Genomic DNA, 24,246 nt, shown 5'->3' with positions numbered 1-24,246 from the left:
CATCGGTTGTCAAGCGATAGTGGGGGGGACAAACACAAACACACATGCATATATACGACGGGCTTCTTTCAGTTTCCGTCTACCAAATCCACTCACAAGGCTTTGGTCGGCCCGAGGCTATAGTAGAAGACACTTGCCCAAGGTGCCACGCAGTGGGATTGAACCTAGAACCATGTGGTTCATAAGCAAGCTACTTACCACACAGCCACTCCTACGCCTATATATATATATATATATATATATATAACCAAGCCTTTAGTTATTCTTGTATATATATATATATATATATATATATATATATATATATATATATATATATATATATATATATATATATATATATATATATATATACAAGAATAACTAAAGGCTTGGTTTGTTTACGTTTTTCCCTCCGGTTTTTGTTCTATGTGTACCATAAATATCGCCATCCGCTTTAGAGAAAAATTTGTAGTTTGGAATCAGTAGTTCTTTGACTGCTATTTCTGAATTTTCAGTATGTTGGAGAAGCAACTCAATTGCTAATCCCTGTATATTTATGATGATTTATATATATATATATATATATATATATATATATATAGCCACAATTTGGATATGTATGTATGTATGAATGATGGAGGATCTTAAGTGGTTATCATCAGTCTATGAAGTTGATAACTGATTTTTTTTCTTTATTTATTACCTGCCAAAGCAGAAGATAGCTTTTTTTACTCTATCCTTTTCTTGTTATTGTTTTGACTGAAAATCAAGAGATATTAAACCTGTTTAAAAGGAGAGAGAAAATCAAATTAAATAAAATCCAAACAAAACTATTGCAAGTTTTAATATTACAATACTAATCTCAAATCAATGAAAGCTTGTTGGCTGAAGGTACTTGTTACTATAGCTACAATTCAGGCACTTAGGTTTTCTGTACATTGAGTCGACAGCTGTTGACAAAGCACCGAACTTCAATCAACATCTGAATTCAATATTTGTAAGACAATTTGTAAAGTCTAAATCTTTACATACTATTTCATTAGATGTTTCAGATTATACATAAGTAAAGATAAAAACTTTTTTCTCTTTCATGTACCTAGACAATGTTATCTTTAAATTAACCATAAGTGTTACACCTGAACTTTGTTATATTGTCAAACACTGCTTTATGCAACGATGATGATATATATATATATATATACATATAGATGTTTTCGATCTAGTTTAGATTCTTTGCCATCAAATTTGATTACAAAGAATTCAAATTTGATGGCAAGGAATTCAAATTTGATGGCAAAGTATCCAAACTAGATCAAAAACATCTATATATATATATATATATATATATATATATATATATAATTAATCCCTCCCAAAAAACGAAGATAAAAACACAACAATGCGAGGATGTGGTACATGCAAAGTTTTAAAAGATACTCAAGGAAGGAAAGAAAGGGTGTTTTACATTTTGAGCACAGCTCTTCTTCAGAAGCAGGAGAAAGAGGAAAGTCCAAGAGAAAAGGCAGACGGAGGTAAAAAATCACCAGCAACCTACATGTAAGTTAGGTTTTGATATATAAAAATGAGGGCATGGCTGTCTTGTTAAGAAGTGTGTTTCCCAACCACATGGTCTTGGGTTCAGTCTCACTGTGTGGCATCTTGAGCAATTGTCTTCTACTAGAGCCCTGATTTGACCAAAGCCTTGTGAGATATAAACTGAAACAACCTTGTTTTGTGTGTGTGTGTGTGTGTATTTCGAGTAAATGGGACCTGTGAAATAGTAGTCATAACCATTACCAATATCATGTAAATGGCACTGGCACAGGGTTCTTGCAGGCCAATCCTCTTCAGTAGGGAGAGCAGCATTATAACTTCTGGTGTGGAGGACAGGTCTTTTTGAGTACAGTGGCATTAGCACTTCCGCTAGGGACAGATGTGTGCATCTGTTTGTTATCTCCTTATCTTGGAATTTGTTAAGGCAGAATTTCTAGAACTGGATGCCTTTTCTGTTCATTTCAAGTAAAGTAATATTTCCCCATGGTCACACATATTTTCATGGAGGACTGAAAATGAAGGACACTGCTGTACAACAGTGACACTTATTTACAGCGATCATGCAACATCAAGACAAAGAGAAACCAATTCTCTTTCTCTCTCGCACACACATATAAACATGGCTGTATGATAAGTTTGCTTTCCATCCACATGGTTCTAGGTTCAGTGTCGCTGCATGGCACCTCAAGCAAGTGTCTTCTACTATAGCCTCGGGCTTTACAACATAAAGATAGAATAAGTACCAGGCTGGGGTTGATAAGTTCAACTAAAATTTTTCAAAGCAGTACCTCAGCATGGCTGCAGTCTAATGATTGAAACAAGTAAAAAATGAAGATGTGTGTATGTTTGCATACAAACATGTGACTAATGTTATTGACAAGCTGTCTGTTGTGGTCATTGACCTGAATAACAACAAAACAATCATCCCTGCCTTAAACTGACCAATATACTTTCTCCTTGTCATTGTTTTATCATTCTAACTACTTACTTTGTTCCAATTCTTATTCACTGTCCATTGCTAGACTTCCTATCCCAAATTCATATGTGCAACAACTAATCATTCCCTACTGTGTCTTTGCTTTCATTGACCAAAGACAGAAAAACTTTCTCTCACCCAAAAGAACTAATTTATCTGAAAATTTGGAATCCCTTCTCTCAACAGCTTACTTACTTAAAAACTCAACACTTTACCTTATAACTAATTATCTCAAATGTCTCTATGCTGTATTATTATTATTATTATTATTATTATTATTATTATTATTATTATTATTATTATTATTGTTCAGTAGTTTTATTTTTATAACGTGCTTTCACTTCACTACCGAGCGCAGCTCTGTGCGCCTTGGGTATGTGCTGTGGTTTGCTGTGGTGCTTTTATGTATACTGTATTGAAAGTGTTTTGCGTAGAATGTGTGCAGTACCCAGTAGTGCAATTTTCTGTATGTTACATATATTTGTAAGTCCTGGTATTTTTGTTATGTATTTGTCTGAGTATTTTTTAATTATACCTAAGGCACCTACTATGATAGGAATTGTTTCTGTTTTTAGACTCCACATTCGAGTTATCTCTATTTCCAGGTCTTTGTATTTTGAAAGTTTTTCCATTTCTTTTCGAGAAACGTTGTCATCTGCTGGTATTGATACATCAATTAGAAAGCATTTTTTTCCTTCATGATCTTTGACAACTATATCTGGTCTATTTGCCTTAATTTCTCTATCTGTGTGTATTGGCATATCCCAGAGTATGGTTGCTTTCTCGTTTTCTGTGACCTTTTCTGGCGTGTGTTTATACCATCTTTTTTCTGTTGTTATTCCATAGTGTTGGCATAGCTTCCAGTGTATATAGGTCCCAGCTCTGTCATGTCTGTGAATATATTCCTTCTTAGCCAGGACTGGGCAGCCAGAGATAATATGATTTATTGTTTCTTGTCGATCTCCACATATTCTACAGTTACTTGTTATATTTCTTTTCATTATGTGTTTTTGGTAATTTCTGGTGGGGAGGCTCTGGTCTTGTGCAGCAATTAAAAATCCTTCAGTCTCTGCTTTGAGTCCTGAGCTTCTCAGCCATTGCTGGGATTTTTCTCTGTCTATTTCTTTCGCATTTAGTTTAGCCCAGTATTTACCATGTAGGGGCTTTTCTTGCCATCGTTTTATCATGGTCCGTTGTTGTTCTAGCTTTAGTTTGGATTTCATTTGTTTTATAGCTTTTGTTGTTTCTTCTTCTTCTTCTTCTTCGTATTTGTTAGGTAGATTGATTTCTTGTTTGTATTTGTCAGCTTCCTTAAATACTGAAAACAGTTTTTTGTTTTGCTCGTGTTTTGTGGCTATTTGTATTAGCTTCCCTTGCTTCTGGAGTAGGTATTTTTGCAGTCCTATGGTGGTTATTTTATAATAGTTTTCTAGCTGTATAAGACCCCTGCCACCTTCTGTGCGTTGTATATATAGCCTTTCTATGTCAGATTTTGGGTGGTGCATCCTATATCCTGTCATTATTTTTCTTGTTTTCCTGTCTATTTTACATAGTTCGTTTAGTGTCCAGTTAAGGATGTTGTAGCTGTAGCTTATAACTGGGACAGCTAAAGTGTTGATACCCATTATCTTGTTTTTAGCATTGAGCTCTGTTTTTAGTATTGATCTAACTCGTCTATAGTACTCTTTCTTTATTTTTTCTTTCATTTGTGTATGTTGTATCCTATCTAGTTCATTGACTCCTAAATACTTATATGGTTGGCTTTCGTCTAGTTCTCTTATTTCATTGGCTTTATCTAGTGTTATATTGCTACTTTTAACTAATTTTCCTCTTTTCAGGGTTGCTTTGGCACATTTTTCTAATCCGAATTTCATGTCTATTTCCTTGGTAAAGCCGTGTACTGTCTGTAGTAGTGTTTCTAGCTCTTTGTCATTTTTAGCATATAATTTTAGGTCATCCATATATAGAAGGTGGCTGACTGTTTTTCCATAGCATTTGTAACCGCATCCAGTTCTATTTAGCAATTCGGTTAAAGGTGTGAGTGCCAGGCAGAACAGGAGTGGAGAGAGCGTGTCTCCCTGGAATATTCCTCTTCTAATGGGGATGGCTTTCGTTTTCACAAGTCCCTCTTTTGTTTGGAGCTGTAGCACTGTCTGCCATTTGTTCATTGAGTGCTCTATGTATTTTATGATAATTGGTGCCACCTTGTTTATGGCTAGTGTTTCCAGAATCCACGTGTGGGGAACACTGTCGAAAGCCTTTTGGTAGTCCACCCAGGCCATACTGAGGCCTTTCTTCTTTCTGCGGCTGTCTTCAGTTATGGCTTTATTGATCAATAATTGATCTTTACAGCCGTATGAGCCCTTGCAGCATCCCTTCTGCTCTTCTGGAAACAGGTTGTTATTTTCCAGGTGTTTACTCAATCTCTGCGATATTATTGCAGTAAAGGCTTTGTAGATCGTAGGGAGACAGGTTATAGGTCTATAGTTTTGTGGTTTCTCCGTTTCCGTGGATTTGGGGATTAAGATGGTTTTCCCTTTTGTGAGCCATTCAGGCATTGTCTCTGGATCTGCGAGTATGTTGTTAAAGTTTTCTGCCAGCTTTTTATGCATTGCTGGCAGGTGTTTTAACCAGAAATTTGGGATCTTGTCGTGTCCAGGTGCCTTCCAGTTGCTTAGTCTTTGCAGTGTCTGGGTTACCTCTTCAGTTGTTATAGGGGCCCAGAGTTGCTCAGGTGCTAAGTTCGTTGTTTTAATGGTCCTTTTCTGGGGTTGTTGCTTCACCGACCATATTTGTTTCCAGAATTTCTCTAGTTCTTCTGCTGTTGGTGCTGAAGTAATGTCTATTTTATTTTTACCCAGTTCTTGGTAGAGTTTTTTGGGGTTGGATTTGAACTGTTTGTTTTGTTCAAAGAAACGTTGGCGTTTCTCATACCGGCGGATCCTTTGTGCTTTGGCAAGGATGTCTTGCTTTAGTTTTTCTTTTGCCTCAGGTAAATCTTTTTCTGTAATGCTGTATTTGTACAGTATTTTTGTTTTCTTCTTGTTACTTAGTAGTGTTGATTGTTTACTAATTTCGTTGAGAATCGATAAATCTTTTCTCTTTTTTTTAATTTTGTTCTGGATGTTATTTATCCACAAGGTCTGTTTGGGTGGTAGAACTCCTGTTCGGATGGGTTTGAGTGAGTATCCTGCTTCTTTTGTGGCTGCAGCATATATTATGTCATTTAACTCAGTGATATTGCCTGTTGTTTCTGTGGTTGTTAGTTCCGTGACGGCCAGGTTTATGCTATTTATTATTGATGTTGTTTTATTGTCTATTTTGATTTTTGGGAGATATAATCTGTGGTCCATTCTAAGATCTGTGGTTTTCAGTTCTTTGGTTATTTTCATTTTCATAGTATCGTAATTATTAGGTTTCCCTTCGTTATTTCCAGGTTTTATATTTGTTTTGCCTTCCTTTTCATTCATATGTTTGTCTGTGGTGTTCTGGTTTGGTGCTTTTTGTACACTATTATCCATCTCTACGGTCTGGGTTTGTTGTTTTTTGTTTATTTCGTTTTTGCCGGAAATGTTACGTTTGTCCTCGTGTTTTGCTATCTCAGTGTTTATATTATTATTTGGCATTGCTGTGTGACTACTATCTAGATTTTCCTGATGTATTTTTCCTTTCAATTGTTCTATTTCTATTTCTGATATTTTTTTTGCTTTTAGAATATATCTTCTTATGTTAGCTAGTTTGTTAGGGTTCATTGTTTTATCGAGGTCTATATTTACATTATTTTTCTTCCATATTTTATATGTATGTGTTGTTGTGTTTTCGTTTTTTGGGTAGAGCACTGCTGTGAAATAGGCGTATAGTATCGAAATGTATTCCTCACGTGTCCATTTATGCCGTTTTGGTTTTGTTTGCGGGACATGAGGATTATTATTATTATTATTATTATTATTATTATTATTATTATTTTTATTATTATTATTTTTATTATTATTATTTTTATTTTTATTATTATTATTATTATTATTATTATTATTATTATTATTATTATTATTATTATTATTATTATTATTATTATTATTATTAAGAAGGTGACAGGCTGGCAGAATTGTTAACACGCTAGATGAAATGCTTCGTGGCATTTTGCGCGTTGCTACGTTCTGAGTTCAAATTCCGCCAAGGTCGACTCTGCCTTTCATCCTTTCAGGGTCGATAAATTAAGTACCAGTTGCATACTAGAGTCAATCTAATTGACTGGCCCCCTTCCCCCAAAATTTCAGGCCTTGTGCTTATAGAAGAAAGATTATTATTATTATTATTATTATTAAAGGATGAAAGATGAGAAAAATGCTTAGAAGCATATCAGCTGTCCTTATGTTCTGAGTTCAAAGGTTGACTTTACCTTTCATCCCTTCGGGGTCGATATAACAAGTACCAGTTGAGCACTGGGGTCAATGTAATCAATTTATCTCCTCCTTGAAATAGCCGGCCTCGTGACAAAATTTGAAACCCATTATTAATAGTTTGATCTGGAAGAAGAGCTGTGCCCATGATAACTTCTCAGGCCTTCTAAGACTAGTAAGAACAATACAGTTGATATTCTTCTTCCACAACTGCAGGAAGAAGATTTCAGAGGAATGAAATTACGAGGAAGAAGGATTGACTGTAGTGGAAGATTGGGGTAGGATTAGTAGAAGGAATGATACAATATGAATGAAGAGAGAGGGGGTGAACATGGAGGGGGGGGGGGGGGTCATGAGATCAACCAACTCCAAGGAACAGAGGTCAGGCCACAGTAAAGGTAGAGTGAGAAGACTGAAACAAGTAAAAGAGTATGGAAGAAATGCTTATTTCTTTACTGCCCACAAGGGGGCTAAACAAACGGATTAAGTCGATTACATCGACTCCAGTGCGTAACTGGTACTTTTTTTAATCGACCCTGAAAGAATGAAAGGCAAAGTCGACCTCGGCGGAATTTGAACTCAGAACCGTAGCGGCAGACGAAATACCGCTAAGCATTTCGCCCGGCGTGCTAACGTTTCTGCCAGCTCGCCGCCTTGTATGGAAGAAATGCTGCTAAGCATTTTGTCTGGTTCTGCCAGCTCACTTCCTTTTCCTAATCTAATATTGATACTCCAGTAATTATTGTCAGGTCATCAACCTTGTGCCATCAAGTAAATATGTCGTACATAGTCAGACATTTGCATTTAAATAAGAAGCTTTACAGCTACTCTATCTTGGCATCATGGAAAGAAGTGAACTAGCTCTGATGAGCTAATTCCCATACATGATTACAAGCAACTGATAGATTTTAGATTTTTTTTTTTTACAGAACATCTGCTACTTGTCAATGCAAAACAGGAATTGAGGTTAGAAAACAACAGTGGGGTAATCTCAAACAACAGAAAGCTAGACTACAAGTTTTATGTATATAAACATATGACTAATTTTATTGACAAGCTATGTATTATGGCCATTGACCCGATCAACATTAAACTGACCAACATACCTTCTTTTTCATTCAACCTTCTTTGGTCTCACTCTTTCTCTTTTATCAGTCATTAGACTGCGACCATGCTGGAGCACCACCTTGAAGAAATTTTAGCCAGATAAATCAACCCTAGTACTTTTTTTTTAAAGCCTGGTACTTATTCTATTGCACTCTTTTGCTGAACCGCTAAGTTACAGGGACATAAACAAACCAGCACCAGTTGTCAAGTGGTGGTAGGGGACAAACACACACACATATATTGACAGGCTTCTTTGAGTTTCCATCTACCAAATCCACTTACAAGGTTTTGGCCAGCCTGAGGCTATAGTAGGAGACACTTGTCTGAGGTACCATGCAGTGGGATTGAACCTGAAACCATATAGTTGGAAAGCAAACTTCTTATCACACAGCCATGTTTGTGCATTTGTGCGAGAAAGAGAATTGGTGTCTCCTTGTCTTGATGTTGCATGATGGTTGTAAACGAGTATCACTGTTGTACAGCAGTGTCCTTCATTTTCAATCCTCTGTGAAAATATGTCTGACTATGGGGAAATATTACTTTACTTGAAAGCAGGTTAGGGTTAACAAAATGAAGCACATCCAGTTCTAGAAATTCTGCCTCAGCAAATTCCAAGACACAGACACACACACACACATCTATCCACAGCAGAAGTTTTAATGCTGCTCCCTGTGCTTGTGTCAAGTAAAAAGCATCTGTGCCAGTACCACGCAAAAGGCACCTGTAAAATGATTGGCATTAGGAAGGGCATCCAGCTGTGGAAATCATGGTTCTGTGCAGTAGGACTGAAAACAAAATGTGGTCGGGAAACAAATTTCTCACCACACAGCCATACTTCTACCTTTCCATCACAAGTCTCCCTTTTCTCCCACATATGTGCAACAATTAATTCTCTGCTATTTCCTGACGTTTTCTTCTGTGTCTATGTTCTCATTCACTAAGGACAAAGTAAAACTTTTCTCTCTCCCAGAAGAAAGAATTTGCTGTACTTGATAAGACACAAAAAGAGAAGTAAAACAGCTGTCTTCCACACATACAGGCTTGTCGTTTCAGGTGCCAGTGCCACTTAAAAAGCACTCGTGCCAGTGTTGCATTAATGCACCCATGACAGTGACATATAAAAAGCACCCAGCACACTCTGTGAAGTGGCTGGCATTAGGAAGGGCATCCAGCCACAGAAACCATGCCACAACAAACAATTGTAGTCTGGACTGCTCTCAGCTGGCCAGCTCCATGTCAAACCATCCAACCCATGCCAGCATGGAGAACAGATGTTAAATGATAATGATGATGACATGATCCCACATCAAGAATCTTGCAAACCAAATACAAAGACAAAATACGGTTGTAGTAAAGTTTGTTTGCCAACATGTTGCTAAATTACTGCAACATTCGTCCTAAACCAGGACTGCCATGTTATGTTGGCAAACAATCTTTACTGCAAAGTACTGTTGCTGAATATCTCACGTTGTGAGATTTAAAAATAGTAATTTTCTAAAATAAGGTTGGTTACTTCATATCAAGTCAGTGAGCTGATAGAAGCATTACATTACAAGATTAACAATTTTTGGGTGAGTGCATTAGGCGATACCATTAACCCCAGTATATGACTGGTATTTACTGTATTTTAATGTGTATAAGGAACCCTTTTTTGTCAAAAATTAAGTTAAAAAAATATGGGAGTTTCTTATACATGCACAGTATTATAATCCCTTACAAAATCTTTTGTCTAAATTTCAAGCCCCAAAAATTAGGGGATTCCTTATACACGTTAAAATACAGTATTTTATCGACCTTGAAAGGATGAAAGGTAAAAATTGGCTCTGATGGGATTTGAACACAGAACATAGAGCCTCAGCATATATCACAGGGCATTGTGTCCAAAGCTCCAGCAATTTTGCCAATCAATAATAAGTTTTGGATGTTTTACAGCCATTTCTACGTGAGTGGATAGTGGGAAGTGGAGGAGATGGCTTTCGTTGAAGCAAATGTTTCCTACCACCATTCAACAGTATCACTTTTCACGTCACCCAGGCAAACTAGAACAAGCAGAGTTATGTACCTTGATGGAGATGCGTTTTCTCTCACATACACACACAGACACGCACACACACACATAAGCGCAATGGTTTGGCTGCTAGTTTTATTGGGGTTGACATTTATTTGTGCATGCGAGTTATATCCATTCTGCAATACTTAAAGGAGGCACGATGAGGAATTATAACATTAAAAAAGAACAAAACACGTCATTATATAACAATATATTACTGTATATTTACAAAATATAAACAGCTCTGTTGAATAATCAACAAAGAAAACTTCTCACTGAACTGCAATATAGTGGAAGTACGAATGTACACACAAACATACATACACATATATATATATGTGTGTGTGTGTGTGTGTGTGTGTATGTATGTATGAATGTATGTATGTATGTATATATTCACACACACATGCGTATGTATGTACATATTCCATCAATGCTGTGCTTTCACTGTTGGATGTAGGGGTTTTACTTTTTGGTTACGAGAAAGACCAATACGGATTCCAGCAGACGGAGAGGTGACTTTCAGAGAGGAAGCGCTACTAGTGGCTTTACCTGAAAGATTCAATAAAATGAAAACATTAGAAAATACAAGAGAGGAATAAAATACAAATAAATAATTTTAAATATTGGTCTCACATTTTGGCACAAGACTAGCAATTTTGGGGAAGGGGGTAAGACAATTACATTGACCTCAGCGCTCATCATCGTTTAACGTCCACTTTCCATGCTAGCATGGGTTGGACGATTTGACTGAGGACTGGTGAAACCAGATGGCAACACCAGGCTCCAATAACCGGTACTTATTTTATCGGCCCTGAAAGGATGAAAGGCAAAGTCAACCTTAGTGGAATTTGAACTCAGAATGTAAAGACAAACGAAATGCCGCTAAGCATTCTGCCCAGCATGCTAACAATTCTGCCAGCTCACCATTTTATAGATATTTAAAATATTGAAAACAAAAACATAAAATGATAATAATAACAATGATGTTATTGCTGTTTAGCTCTAGGATGGCTCTGATCAAACAGAGCTAAAAGCAAGTGTTCTAGCTGTGACTATCCTGTCTCTCTCTTTCTTTTCCCAGACAAAGTGTATCTAGGATTCTATGACCTGAAATGTCCTTTCTTTTTGAAAATGGGAAGGTGAGATTTGAAAGAAATCTTGTTACTACTTGTAGAAAGTCAAGCAACTTCAGGGACAGACCTGGTTGTGTGGTTAAGAAGCTCATGTGGCAACTATGTGGAAAGCGAACTTCTTTAGCACACAACTATGAGTTTGTTGTTATAGACTAGTGGTTCAGTTCTCAACCGCTTTTTTTTACTTATGGACCCCTATGGTTCCTATTCTACTCAGTTGAACCCTCATAGCCATTCAATGTTTAAACAAATCCTGTTATATTTTATTGTGTCTAGGGAGAGTCATTCTCTTTCAGTGCCTTATTACTTTAACCCACTCACTGGTCTGATTTCCACTCATTAACTTAATTATTTTTTATTAAAATTTTCATTGCATCTTTCAACCTTTCCAATAGTCAACTATTGAAAAGGGTGCAAGACGCAACGAAAATTTTAGAAAAAATGTGGTAAGTAGCTTGCTTATGAACCACATAGTTCTGGGTTCAGTCCCACTGTGTGGCACCTTGGACAAGTGTCTTCTACTATAGCCTCAGGCCAACCAAAGCCTTATGAGTGGATTTGGTAGACGGAAACTGAAAGAAGCCTGTCGTATATATGTATATGTATATATGTATGTTTGTGTGTCTGTGTTTGTCCCCCCCAACATTGCTTGACAACCGATGCTGATGTGTTTATGTCCCGTAACTTAGCGGTTTGGCAAAAGAACCGATAGAATAAGTACTAGGCTTACAAAGAATAAGTCCTGGGGTCGATTTGCTCAACTAAAGGCAGTGCTCCAGCATGGCCGCAGTCAAATGACTGAAACAAGTAAAAGAGTAAAAGAGTAAGTAAATGAGTGGAAATCAGACTGGTGAGTGGGTTAAATTGATAAGGCACTAAAAGACAATGACTCTCCCCAGACACAAAAAAATATGCTTCAACACACGAATTCACATAAAGAATCTTGCAAACGAAACACAAAAACGAAATGTCAAGAATTGTATTAAAAAGTTAAAATGATTTGTGCTGTAGAAGTATAACCAATTCATTGCACATAGATTTTAACAGCAAACTCTTGTATGGACCCACAATGGTCATGTGGACCCTGGTTGGGAACCACTGTATTAAATCCATTATGAGATGCTGCCAGCTTCTCTGATCTTCATTAAATTACACAGAATAAAACTGGAAACTTACTAGGAGGATTCCATATCGGCTGTTTAATGGGTAACTTTGATGATAAGGATGGACTCAAATTACATATTTGAGATTGTGTCACTAAAGGCTTTTTAAGTGAAATAAGCGAAGGCACTGAGGGTTGAGATTTCCCAGATGTAGTTGCTACTTTGGTCGTATCTGTGTTCGTACTCTTATGAGACTCTACTGAACTGGAAGGTTCCGAAGGTGTACTTTTACTATTGTCTGGATTTCCTCTTTTAGACGATGATGGAGATTTATTGACAGCTTGTTTTCGTTTTGCTGAAAGAGAAATGAAACAAATTTTAAATAGTTTAACTGACCTCAATCAATATTAGCAGTGATAATTACCACCGTTTATTCAAGCATTTCACCCAGCATGCTTACGATTCTACCAGCTTGCTGTCTTAACAATAATAATAATAATAATAATAATCTTTTCTACTCTAGGCACAAGGCCTGAAATTTTAGATCAACTCCAGTATGCAATAGGTACTTAATTTATCAACCCCGAAAGGATGAAAGGCAAAGTCGACCTCGGTGGAATTTGAACTCAGAACATAAAGACAGACGAAATACTGCTAAGCATTTTGCCCAGCATGCTAATGTTTCCGCCAACTTGCCACCTTAACAATAATAATAATGATAGCAGAGGTGTTAATACATAGAAACAATGATACTCATACCTGTTGTTGACTTCTTATTTACACTATTTATATCTTTTTTTGTCTTTGTATTTTTTGCTGTTTTCTTATTTTTTTTCGTAGATTTCTTGCCATAGTCACAGTTTTCTTCAAATTCTTCATCGCTCTCTGGAGAGGCACAAATAAAAGAAAAAGGAAAAACAGGGAATGAATTTGGACATGTAAATAAACTAAGGTTTTAAAAAAGAAAGAAAAAAAATGTGTATTTGTGTATGTAGGAATAGCTGTGTGGATAGGCACAGATGTGGCTGTGTTGTTAAGAAGCTTGCTTCCCAATCATGTGGTCTTGGGTTCAGTCCCATTGTGCAGCACCTTAGGAAGCGTCTTCAGCAACAGACCAGACTGAACAAAGCCTTGTGAGCAAATCTGATAGATGGAAACTGACAGAAGCCTATTGTGTGTATATCATCATCATCATCATCATCATCGTTTAACGTCCGCTTTCCATGCTAGCATGGGTTGGACGATCTGACTGAGGACTGGTGAAACCGGATGGCAACACCAGCCTCCAATCTGATTTGGCAGAGTTTCTACAGCTGGATGCTCTTCCTAACGCCAACCACTCAAAGAATGTAGTAGTTGCTTTTACGTGTCACCTGCACGAAGGCCAGTCAGGCGGTACTGGCAACGGCCACGCTCAAAATGGTGTATTTTATGTGCCACCCGCACAAGAACCAGTCCAGGGGCATTGGCAACGATCTCGCTCGAAAATCCTACGAAGGCCAGTCAGGCGGTACTGGCAACGGCCACGCTCAAAATGGTGTATTTTATGTGCCACCCGCACAAGAACCAGTCCAGGGGCACTGGCAACGATCTCGCTCGAAAATCCTACGAAGGCCAGTCAGGCGGTACTGGCAACGGCCACGCTCAAAATGGTGTATTTTATGTGCCACCCGCACAAGAAGCAGTCCAGGGGCATTGGTAACGATCTCGCTCGAAAATCCTACGAAGGCCAGTCAGGCGGTACTGGCAACGGCCACGCTCAAAATGGTGTATTTTTTTGTGCCACCCGCACAAGAGCCAGTCCAGGGGCACTGGCAACGATGTATATATATAAATGGTAAAGACCCCCTTTGTCATGTATAACCATGTGTTTGCATCTAGAAAGTTACCCTCCAAGGTACAAAGTCCAAACAAGGCTGTTTATGGAAGACCAGCAGTCACACATGCATAGCAGCCCCCCCCCCCCTCCCTCCCCCGCCAACAATGTTATCCAAGGGAAAGGCAAAGACTGATACAGTTTGGCACCAGTGACATCGCAACTTAATTAATGTGCGAAACCTGGTCTACGACTAATTATTTATTTTTGTATATTTTCATTTGTCTTGCGTGTTCATGTTCTGGTGTGTGCTGAATTTCCCTGGAGAACATTCTTTTCTTTTGTGGTTTGACTGTTGATGGTCGATTTCTAGCGTAAAGGATGTCCACTTAGTGGTCATCCCTTCTCACATGTATATTATATATATATATATATATATATATATATATATATATATATATATATATATATAATGATGGGATTCTTTTAGTTTCCATCAATCAAATCCATTCATAAAGCTTAGGTTAAGCAATGGCTTTAGTAGATAACACCCTGGGTGGTGCACAGTAGGACTGAATCTAAAACTGTGGCTGGGATGTAAACTTCTTAACTTGGGCAAATGTCTTCTACTATAGCCCTGGGACTGACCCCTACCTTGTGAGTGAATTTGTTAAATGGAAACTGTGTGGAAGCCCATCATGTGTGTGTGTGCGCGTGTCTTAATTAAGTACTAGGGTTGATACTGCAAAATGGTGCCCAAGCACAGCAGCACTCCCATGACTGAAATAAGGGAAAAATAAAACAAAAGATAATATATTTCTTTAAGCCATCTGGTTCGCCAGTCCTCAGTCAAATCGTCCAACCCATGCTAGCAAGGAAAGCAGACATTAAATGATGATGATGATGATCCATCTATATTAAACCATGTTGAAAGAGTAATATAGAAATTGTGTTGTAAACATATTAAAAAAAGGAGACTGAGAAACATTAATATTAAATTTACCCTCTTCTTCTTCCTCTTCTTCAAAATCAGAATTCGCTTCGTCTTCACTGGAGTCTGGTTCTAACTGAATTTTTTTCCGTGCTGTTCGACCTGATGTTCTCCGAAGCTGAACACTGTGTCTTGATTCTTCCTCATCAGTAACTGTACCTAGATATTCTATTTCATCCGATGGACCCCTCATAGCTGGGGCACGAGGAAGAGCTGCAACAAAAAAAAAAAAAAAGATAAAGAAGAAAATGATGAGTAAAGACAAGGAACACGAAATTTAAGGTGCTGAATTATTGGTTCTAAATTCTGGCACAAGACCAGCAAGTTCAAGGGAGGGGGCAAGTCAATTACATATATATATACATATATATATATATATATATATATATACATACACACACACATGCATATATATATATATATATATATATATATGTATATATGTATATATATATTTAAATATATACACATGCATATATATACATGCATATATATACATGTATATATATATATATATATATATATATATATATATATATATATATATATGTATATATATATATATGTATGTATGTATATATATATATGTATATATATATATATATATATATATATATATATATATATATCATCATCATCATCGTTTAACGTCCGCTTTCCATGCTAGCATGGGTTGGACGATTTGACTGAGGACTGGTGAAACCGGATGGCAACACCAGGCTCCAGTCTGATTTGGCAGAGTTTCTACAGCTGGATGCCCTTCCTAACGCCAACCACTCAGAGAGTGTAGTGGGTGCTTTTACGTGTCACCCGCACGAAAACGGCCACGCTCGAAATGGTGTCTTTTATGTGCCACCCGCACAAGCCAGTCCAGGGGCACTGGCAACGATCTCGCTCGAAAATCCTACAGGAGCCAGTCAGGCGGTACTGGCAACGGCCACGCTCAAAATGGTGCATCTCATGTGCCACCCGCACAAGAACCAGTCCAGGGGCACTGGCAACGATCTTACTTGGCTTGCCGGGTCTTCTCACGCACAGCCCATTTCCAAAGGTCTCGGTCCGTAGTCATCGCCTCGGTGAGGCCCAATGTACGAAGGTCTTGCCTCACCACCTCAGCCCAGGTCTTCCTGGGCCTACCTCTTCCACGGGTTCCCTCAACTGTTAGGGTGTGGCACTTTTTCACGCAGCTATCCTCCTCCATTCTCACCACATGTCCATACCAGCGCAATCGTCTCTCTTGCACGCCACAACTGATGCTTCTAATGTTCAGCTTTTCTCTCAAGATACTTACACTCTGACGGGTATTCACATTGACATTACACATCCAACGGAGCATACTGGCTTCATTCCTTGCGAGCTTACGTATGTCCTCAGCAGTTACAGCCCATGTTTCACTGCCATGTAGCATGGTTGTTCGTACGCATGCGTCATACAGTCTGCCTTTTACTCTGAGTGAGAGTCCCTTTGTCGCCAGCAGGGGTAAGAGCTCTCTAAACTTTGCCCAGGCTATTCTTATTCTAGCAGCTACACTTTCAGCGCACCCACCCCCACTACTAACTTGGTCGCCCAGATAGCGGAAGCTATCGACTACCTCTAGTTTTTCACCCTGGAATGAGATAGAAGTTGTTTCCTGTTTGTTTGCAGTCTTTATTGCACCTGAACATCTGCCACAAACAAAAACTAACTTGCTAGTTAACCTGCCTTTGATGTTGCTGCACCTCTTATGTGTCCATAGCTTGCACCGGGTACATCTTATAGAGTTACTACCTACTCCTTTTCTACATACTGAGCAGGGCCATCTACCTGAAGGGGTTTGTGTTTTATCTACCTTCCTACTTATTAGGATTTTGGTTTTAGCTAGGTTGACTCTAAGGCCCTTCAATTCTAGACCTTGCTTCCACACCTGAAACTTCTCCTCTAGTTCTGATAGTGACTCCGCAATTAGGGCAAGGTCATCAGCATAGAGGAGCTCCCAGGGGCAACCTGTCTTGAACTCCTCTGTGATTGCCTGGAGGACTATGGTAAATAATAGGGGGCTGAGGACGGAACCTTGGTGGACCCCTACCTCTACCCGGAATTCATTGCTGTACTCATTTCCAACCCTCACCTTACTGGCCGCATCTCTGTACATGGCTCGCACAGCTCTCACTAGCCATTCTTCTATCCCAAGTTTCCTCATTGACCACCAGATAAGGGATCGGGGGACCCTGTCAAAGGCTTTCTCCATGTCAACGAAAGCCAGGTACAGAGGTTTATCCTTGGCTAGGTATTTCTCTTGCAACTGTCTCACTAGAAATAAGGCATCAGTAGTGCTTTTACCTGGCACGAACCCAAACTGCATCTCATCTAAATTGATTCGCTCCCTAATTAGTTGGGCTATGACCCTCTCTGTAACTTTCATAACCTGATCTAACAGCTTGATGCCTCTGTAATTATTTGTATCTAAAGCGTCCCCTTTACCTTTGTAGCAGTTGACTATGATGCTGCTACACCAGTCATAGGGTATGACTCCTTCGTGTATCACCTGGTTCGTAATACGGGTGACTAGGCTATAGCCAACACTGCCAGATATTTTGAGCATCTCTGCAGTGATTCCTGATGGGCCGGGGGCTTTCCCGGTCTTCATACTCTTAATTGCTTTATCTACCCTGGTACTATCAACTCGGATAGCTGGTCCCTCTATTGGGTCGACATAAGGCAGGCTCTCTTTCTCCCATTCATTCTCTTTATTAAGCAATCTATCGTAGTGGCATCTCCAGACCTCTTTCTTTGCATCCTCATTTAATGCAAGCGTACCATCATCCATGCGAACACATTTCTCTCCTACAACATCACTATATATATATATATACATATGTATATATATATATATAAAGTGTTAAATAGAATTATACTTACAAGGCATGGCAGATTGTTTAACAGAATTCTTGGGGATGCATTCCTCAATTTCTTTGTGCAATAATGGAGGGGCCATGTGGGAAGGAGATTTTGGTGGTGAATGAATGTCATGTCGAGATAATTTCAAAGACTCAACTCGCTCTGCTGCAGAATTCTTCAGTGAGGTGTCTTGAAAATCGCTAGCATCCTTGTTCTCAGGTTCTTCTTTCAAGCCGGTGCCAATTTCCTGCATAGACATCTCCATTGCCAACTTAAGTTCTCGTTCAAACAGTTTGTCATCCAATTTCTTCCTAAGATTTATGACATAAAAAAAAAAAAAACTTCATATAATTGAAGAGTTACCATTTATCGCATTGGACTGTGTCCAGGCTGGAGCAACACCCTGAAGGATTAAGATGAACAAGTACTTATTTTTTTTTTAGAGTCTGGTACTTACTCTATTGATCTCTTTTGTTGAATCACGAAGTTATAGAGATGCCAACAAACCAGCATCAGTCGTCAAGCAGTGGGTGGGGGTGGACAAACACAAAGACACACACATACATACACAAACACACACACATATATGATGAGCTTCTTTCAGTTTCCATCTACCAAATTCATTCACACGACATTGGCAGACCAGGGGCTATAGTAGAAGATACTTGCCCAAGGTGCCACGCAGTGGGATCAAACCTGAAACCACATGTTAAAGACTATGTTTTTATCAACCCCAGAAGGATGAAAAGCAAATGTGACCTTGGTGGGGTTTGAACTTAGAATGTAAAGAATCAGAACAAATATAGCAAGGCATTTGGTCCAACTCTACCATGTCTATATATCTATCAACTTTTTACAATATTATTAATATTTAAGCGAAATCATGATGGCACCTGTGCCCAGCGTCGCCTTCCTGGCACTTGTGCCGGTGGCACGTGTAAAGACATTCAAGCGAGATCGTTGCAAGTGCCGCTGGACTGGCTCCTGTGCAGGTGGCACGTAAAATACACCATTTTGAGCGTGGCCGTTGCCAGTACCTCCTGACTGGCCCTCGTGCCGGTGGCACGTAAAAGCACCCACTACACTCTCGGAGTGGTTGGCGTTAGGAAGGGCATCCAGCTGTAGAAACTCTGCCAAATCAGATTGGAGGCTGGTGTAGCCATCTGGTTCACCAGTCCTCAGTCAAATCGTCCAACCCATGCTAGCATGGAAAGCAGACGTTAAACGATGATGATGATGATTAATATCAATGAGAAATCAATACAAACCTCTTTTGTTTAGATTTTCCTTCTCCACAAGAACTGGATTGTGAATTAGATTTTTTAGATTTCTCTTCAGCACTAGGTTTAGATCTTTTAGAAGGAGGAACCTTGCTCTGTCTAAAGTCTTCTGAAAAATAAAATTGTATTAAAACATAAAATTAATTCAACCCATTTTATTACAAAAGTAAAAATAATAATAATAATCCTTTCACCTATAGATACAAGGCCTGAAATTTTGGGGGAAGGAACAAGTCAATTACACTGACCCCAGTGCACAACTGGTACTTATTTCATCCACCCTGAAAAGCAAAATTTAGATGTATTAATACAAGAGCAATCTGTTATTATCATAATGCAGGGTAGTCATGTCTCTTCTATACAACAAGGAACCTGTTTCTGTACCTTGCAGATTTTTGAATACCCAGCGTAAAGCCACTGCCCTTGCTTCAGTTAGTGCCACAAAAAGAAAAAAAGAAACACAGTCAGCAGACACTGCTAAGTGGTTGGTGTTAGAAAGGACATCCTGCAATAGACATCAAGCCAAAGCAGGCAGTTGAACACAACACAATCCTTGGACTTGGTGAACCATTCAACCCAACCATGCCAGCATGGAAGACAGATGTTAAAGGATAATGATAATGATGGTCTGAATGCTTATTCTATCATCAATCATTCAATTATTTAGTGAAAGTGTTAGTAATGCATTTCCTCCAAGAACACAGAAGGCAGACAAACATATATCGCATTCTCTGAGGCACAACAGAATGGCTTTAAAAAATAATTTTGAAATCATCACCACATAGTTCATTATCTTGTCTAGTACTTTAATCCTTGTAGACGTTTATGTTTAACCAATAAGGCAGTTAGAAAACAAAAATATTCTACAGGAGCACAAAGACAACATAACACTATATTAATGCTAGAAACACACAAAAACAAAAATGTGTGGTAGGGTCAAATATAAAGGCATAATGTCAAGCTTACCATCACCACTATCTTCATTTCCAAATGCTGATGCATAACTAATATTCTTCCTTTAAAAAACAAAAAAAAAATACCATATATATATAAATATATATATATATCCTTTAAGTTCGTTTATAGGAAACGTTTCGAATATGCATATAAGAGCTCCTATTTTATTATGCCAGCTACAGCCTAATGATACCAACTGGCAATACTAGCTTTTTGGGGTTACACCGAGCTGTGCCAATATAATAGGAATATGGACTATGATCTTAAGAAACATGTGATTTGTGGAAAAGGTGTAGCGATGCATTAAAATCCATTCATGGATTATTATTATTATTATTATCACTATATATATATCCTTTATATGTAATAGAAGTAGTATTAAATATAGATAGCCATCTATGTATCATATTTAATGCAATTATAACTGAAAGACAATTTACTGCTGTATTCATCCAATGATAATATTTCTTATGAATGTACTGTATTTAGAAACACACAAAAATCAGCCCAGCAGCAGCTAGTTAGAATGCCAGATGTATTTCAGTCTCTTAGAGCCTTGCCAATAGCTTATACTCAAGCTAGCCATATGCTTAGACAAGATTCATCTCCTCTGATATATAAGAAATAAAGAATAAAACATTCACTGGTACTGCAAGTATTCTTCTGGTTCAATAAATATCAAATGCATGCAAAACAGAAGCAATATTGAATTTAATCAACCATCTATGTAAAATGTATGTAATGTAAATACATTATTGAAAGGCAAATTTACTGCAGGGTCATCCCAAGATAACATTTTTTATGGATTTGCTGTGTTTAGAAACGCAATATATATATATCAGAAGGAATTGAAAATCAGCCCAGCAACAGCTAATGAGAATGCCAGATGCTTTTTGGTCTCACTGGGCCTTGTCAATAGCACGTACTCAAGCCAGCTATATGCTTAAACAAGATTTATCATGCCCAATACATAAGAAATGGAACAAAACATTTATTGGTATTGCAAGTAACCACCCAGCTGAATAAAAATCAATATAAACAAAGCAATATTAAGTTAAAATAGCCATATGTGTATCATATTTAATGTAAATACATCGTTAAAAGGCAATTTACTGCAATATTCATCCAGTATCTTTTTATGTTAACCACAGCTCCTCCACTGTTTGTTTGTTAGCATTCAAATCTGGGAACTTCTGCATTGATCTATTACAACCTAAAGGATTTTGAAGGTATGAATAAATAATATCTTGACATAGGCCCTTTTGTACAATCTTCTTTATGCCCTTAGAAAAAATATTTTCACTTGAAAGATGATCCACGTATGCACTGTTTCTTTCACTTGCTGATCTTTATAAATTAACCAATTAAGGCATTTTTGAATGGAGCTAACAAGTGATAGACATTTAGTAAAGTTTGAACTACATGTCTAAACCCATCAGCCCAGCACTAATTGCATCCAACCCTTTCCAACAAGAACGTTAGCCCTCAGGATTCCCTCGCAGGTCTGGAGGGGTCTGTCCAGGGCATGAAGTACTTCCACTTCATTCGGACCCAGCGAGTAAGAAAAATGGCATTCCTTCGGTATTGGTCTAGAGCAGTGGTTCTCAACTGGGATCCATATGGCCCTTGAGGATCCAGGCAAGAAAAATAATTAGGGCTCCACAATAGTATTTTAAGGGCCCCTGAAAAAATGTTGCTTTAGGTGTATGTATTGCAAAAAAACAACTCGGGTTCTTTCTCTAATGTTTTACATAGTTAAACCTACACTAGTTTTTAGACATCGAGTAAATTTTGGGGGGTCTACTAGAATAAAATAGTAATCAAAGGGGTCTATAGATAAAAAATGGTTGAGAACCCCAAGTCTAGAGTGTCGATATGAGGAGACGATTTTATTCAGCCTGTATTTCAAGCCTTGCCTCTTTATCTATGTCATAAGGGAAGGTTTTGAAAGTGAATGACGTCGTATAATAATATCGAAGTATCGTACGAAAAATAAGTACAAGGCTAATTATTTGGAGAGGAAAAGGTATCTGTTATATATTCATTTGTTACCCTGTCACACGGCAACAGCTTTAACCAAATCCTTGGCAGGAACGTAAAACAAAAATCGATCTCAACTGGATTTGAACTCTTGTTATAACAGATATTAAATGATTTAATTCAGCGCACAGTCGTTTCTGTCATACTACGATATTTGTTTAATGACTCCTGGCAAGTGCCGAGGACATTGGAAACTATCAAAGCAGATACTACTGCATATAAACATCCATCTCTAAGTTCGAATATTTTGGTTAATTATTTATCAAATCATTAACATCTCATCTTCACTTCATTTTTGTTATAAAATAAGGCAACAACAAAAAAGGCAAACTATATTAAAACACAAAAAATGAAAACAGTATATATATATATATGTTAGGTTTATATATTCGTTTTGGCCTGTTTGAAAACTATATATATAATATTAAATTTCCAATGCTACATTTGAGGAATTGTTGATAAGAGATAATTAACAATATTCTTCTTAATTATAAAATAAAAAGGGAATATGTTACTTTAAAAGATAATTATAACCAAACAAATTAAAACAAACTACGCACACACATGCTAAACTATATACATAGCGGACAAACAAAATATAGTCATTTTTATAAGATCCCAAAATTTGTGTGAGAACAACATCACGCTTCTTTAATTTCGACTAAAATTAATCCTTAATGTTGCTTACCGACTCGATCGCTTCTCTAACATATTTTAAAATACATAAAGGTGGGTAAAATTCATAAAAATATATCTTTACAATCGTCCGGATGTTTCCCTCAAAATCAAAACATTAAGTTTTCCCTCCATTTCCTCTTTGATAAACAGAGCTAATATGTTTCACTAAATTATTTTCGAATTCATTCACAGAATTTTATATTTTAATTACTTCCGTTACCATTTTATATATGCTCCTTCTTCCCCCACATTTATTCTAATATCAATGGAGTTATTGGTATGCGCACTTCGAATACACGATACTAACTCTTACTTATGCCTAACTTTGTACATACTGTCTATAGTTTTACTGAGAGCAGACGAATGTATGTGTGTGTGTGTACACGTATACAGTGGCGGAGTGGATCGAAAAATGTTGGTTGTCAGGGGACCCACCCGCAACTACAATGCTATCATTAATTTTTTTAATTTAATTTTTTTTTTTTTTGTTAAAAGTATTCTTTTCAACTGTACGAACACAGCCAGGGTGAAATAATTAATGCTTTCTTTCCGCCACTGTATATATATATATATATATATATATATATATATATATATATAATATAGTGAGAATTTACAAAAAAAAAAAAAAGAAAGACGAGTACGGGTGTGTAACCAACAAACAGATGTATTAGTTTAACGCTCGGGAAGTGAGAAAGTCTTTTACGTTTCGAGCCTACGCCCTTCGACAGAAAGGAACACAGAAATAAACAAGGAGAGAAAATAAAAAAGGTTTAATGGCTAGCAATCTATCCACAGACCTTCCCCCAGCCAACACCAACTTCATTTGATTAAGGTATATTTGGCTCGACGAGTAGCTAGCAGATTACCCATCGTTTGGGTAATTACTACTTCCGATGTTCTGCTAGCAATGAAACATATGTAGCCTGGATTTTATCTACTCCATTCCTTAATTTCAGATTTTTATTCATATACATAGGCGTAGGAATGGCTGTGTGGCAAGTAGCTTGCTTACGAACCACATGGTTCCGGGTTCAGTCCCACTGCGTGGCACCTTGGCTAAGTGTCTTCTACTATAGCCTCGGGTTGACCAAAGCCTTGTGAGTGGATTTGGTAGACGGAAACTGAAAGAAGCCCGTCGTATATATGTATAGATATGTATGTGTGTGTATATGTTTGTGTGTCTGTGTTTGTACCCCCAACATCTCTTGACAACCGCTATTTTGTGATTTAGGTGGGATTTCTGAAAAACAAGGGGGAATTCGCGGCGGTGTTCAGTGAACAAATTAAACACACTAC

At 37.7% G+C, this 24,246-nt stretch overlaps 1 protein-coding gene across 4 annotated transcripts; it reads right to left on the bottom strand.

Moving 5' to 3' along the window:
- Positions 1-10,265: 10,265 nt before the first annotated feature.
- Positions 10,266-23,114, bottom strand: LOC106871125 (uncharacterized). 4 transcript variants are annotated; one of them, XR_016242523.1, is made up of 9 exons: positions 22,958-23,114; positions 20,239-20,288; positions 19,261-19,381; positions 18,014-18,303; positions 15,128-15,328; positions 13,068-13,193; positions 12,382-12,663; positions 11,936-12,003; positions 10,266-10,621 (listed from the first exon to the last, which is right to left on the bottom strand). XR_016242523.1 is itself a non-coding variant. In XM_089354816.1 (8 exons), the coding sequence occupies exons 1-8, from the start codon at positions 22,978-22,980 to the stop codon at positions 10,500-10,502; spliced, it is 1,215 nt and encodes a 404-aa protein (XP_089210942.1). In that variant the 5' UTR covers positions 22,981-23,114; the 3' UTR covers positions 10,266-10,499. The 4 variants fall into 4 exon arrangements, 2 of the variants coding, with proteins under 2 accessions (XP_089210942.1, XP_089210941.1); XR_016242522.1 differs by having other exon boundaries at positions 10,501-10,621; positions 23,030-23,094; XM_089354816.1 differs by lacking the exon at positions 11,936-12,003.
- Positions 23,115-24,246: the final 1,132 nt, after the last annotated feature.

Source organism: Octopus bimaculoides, chromosome 7, assembly GCF_046866305.1.
Source record: "Octopus bimaculoides isolate indiv1 chromosome 7, ASM4686630v1, whole genome shotgun sequence".
Classification (NCBI taxonomy): Eukaryota; Metazoa; Mollusca; class Cephalopoda; order Octopoda; family Octopodidae; genus Octopus; species Octopus bimaculoides.
The sequence above is the reverse complement of the archived record's forward strand: the minus strand, read 5'-3'. Positions and strand labels throughout refer to the sequence as shown.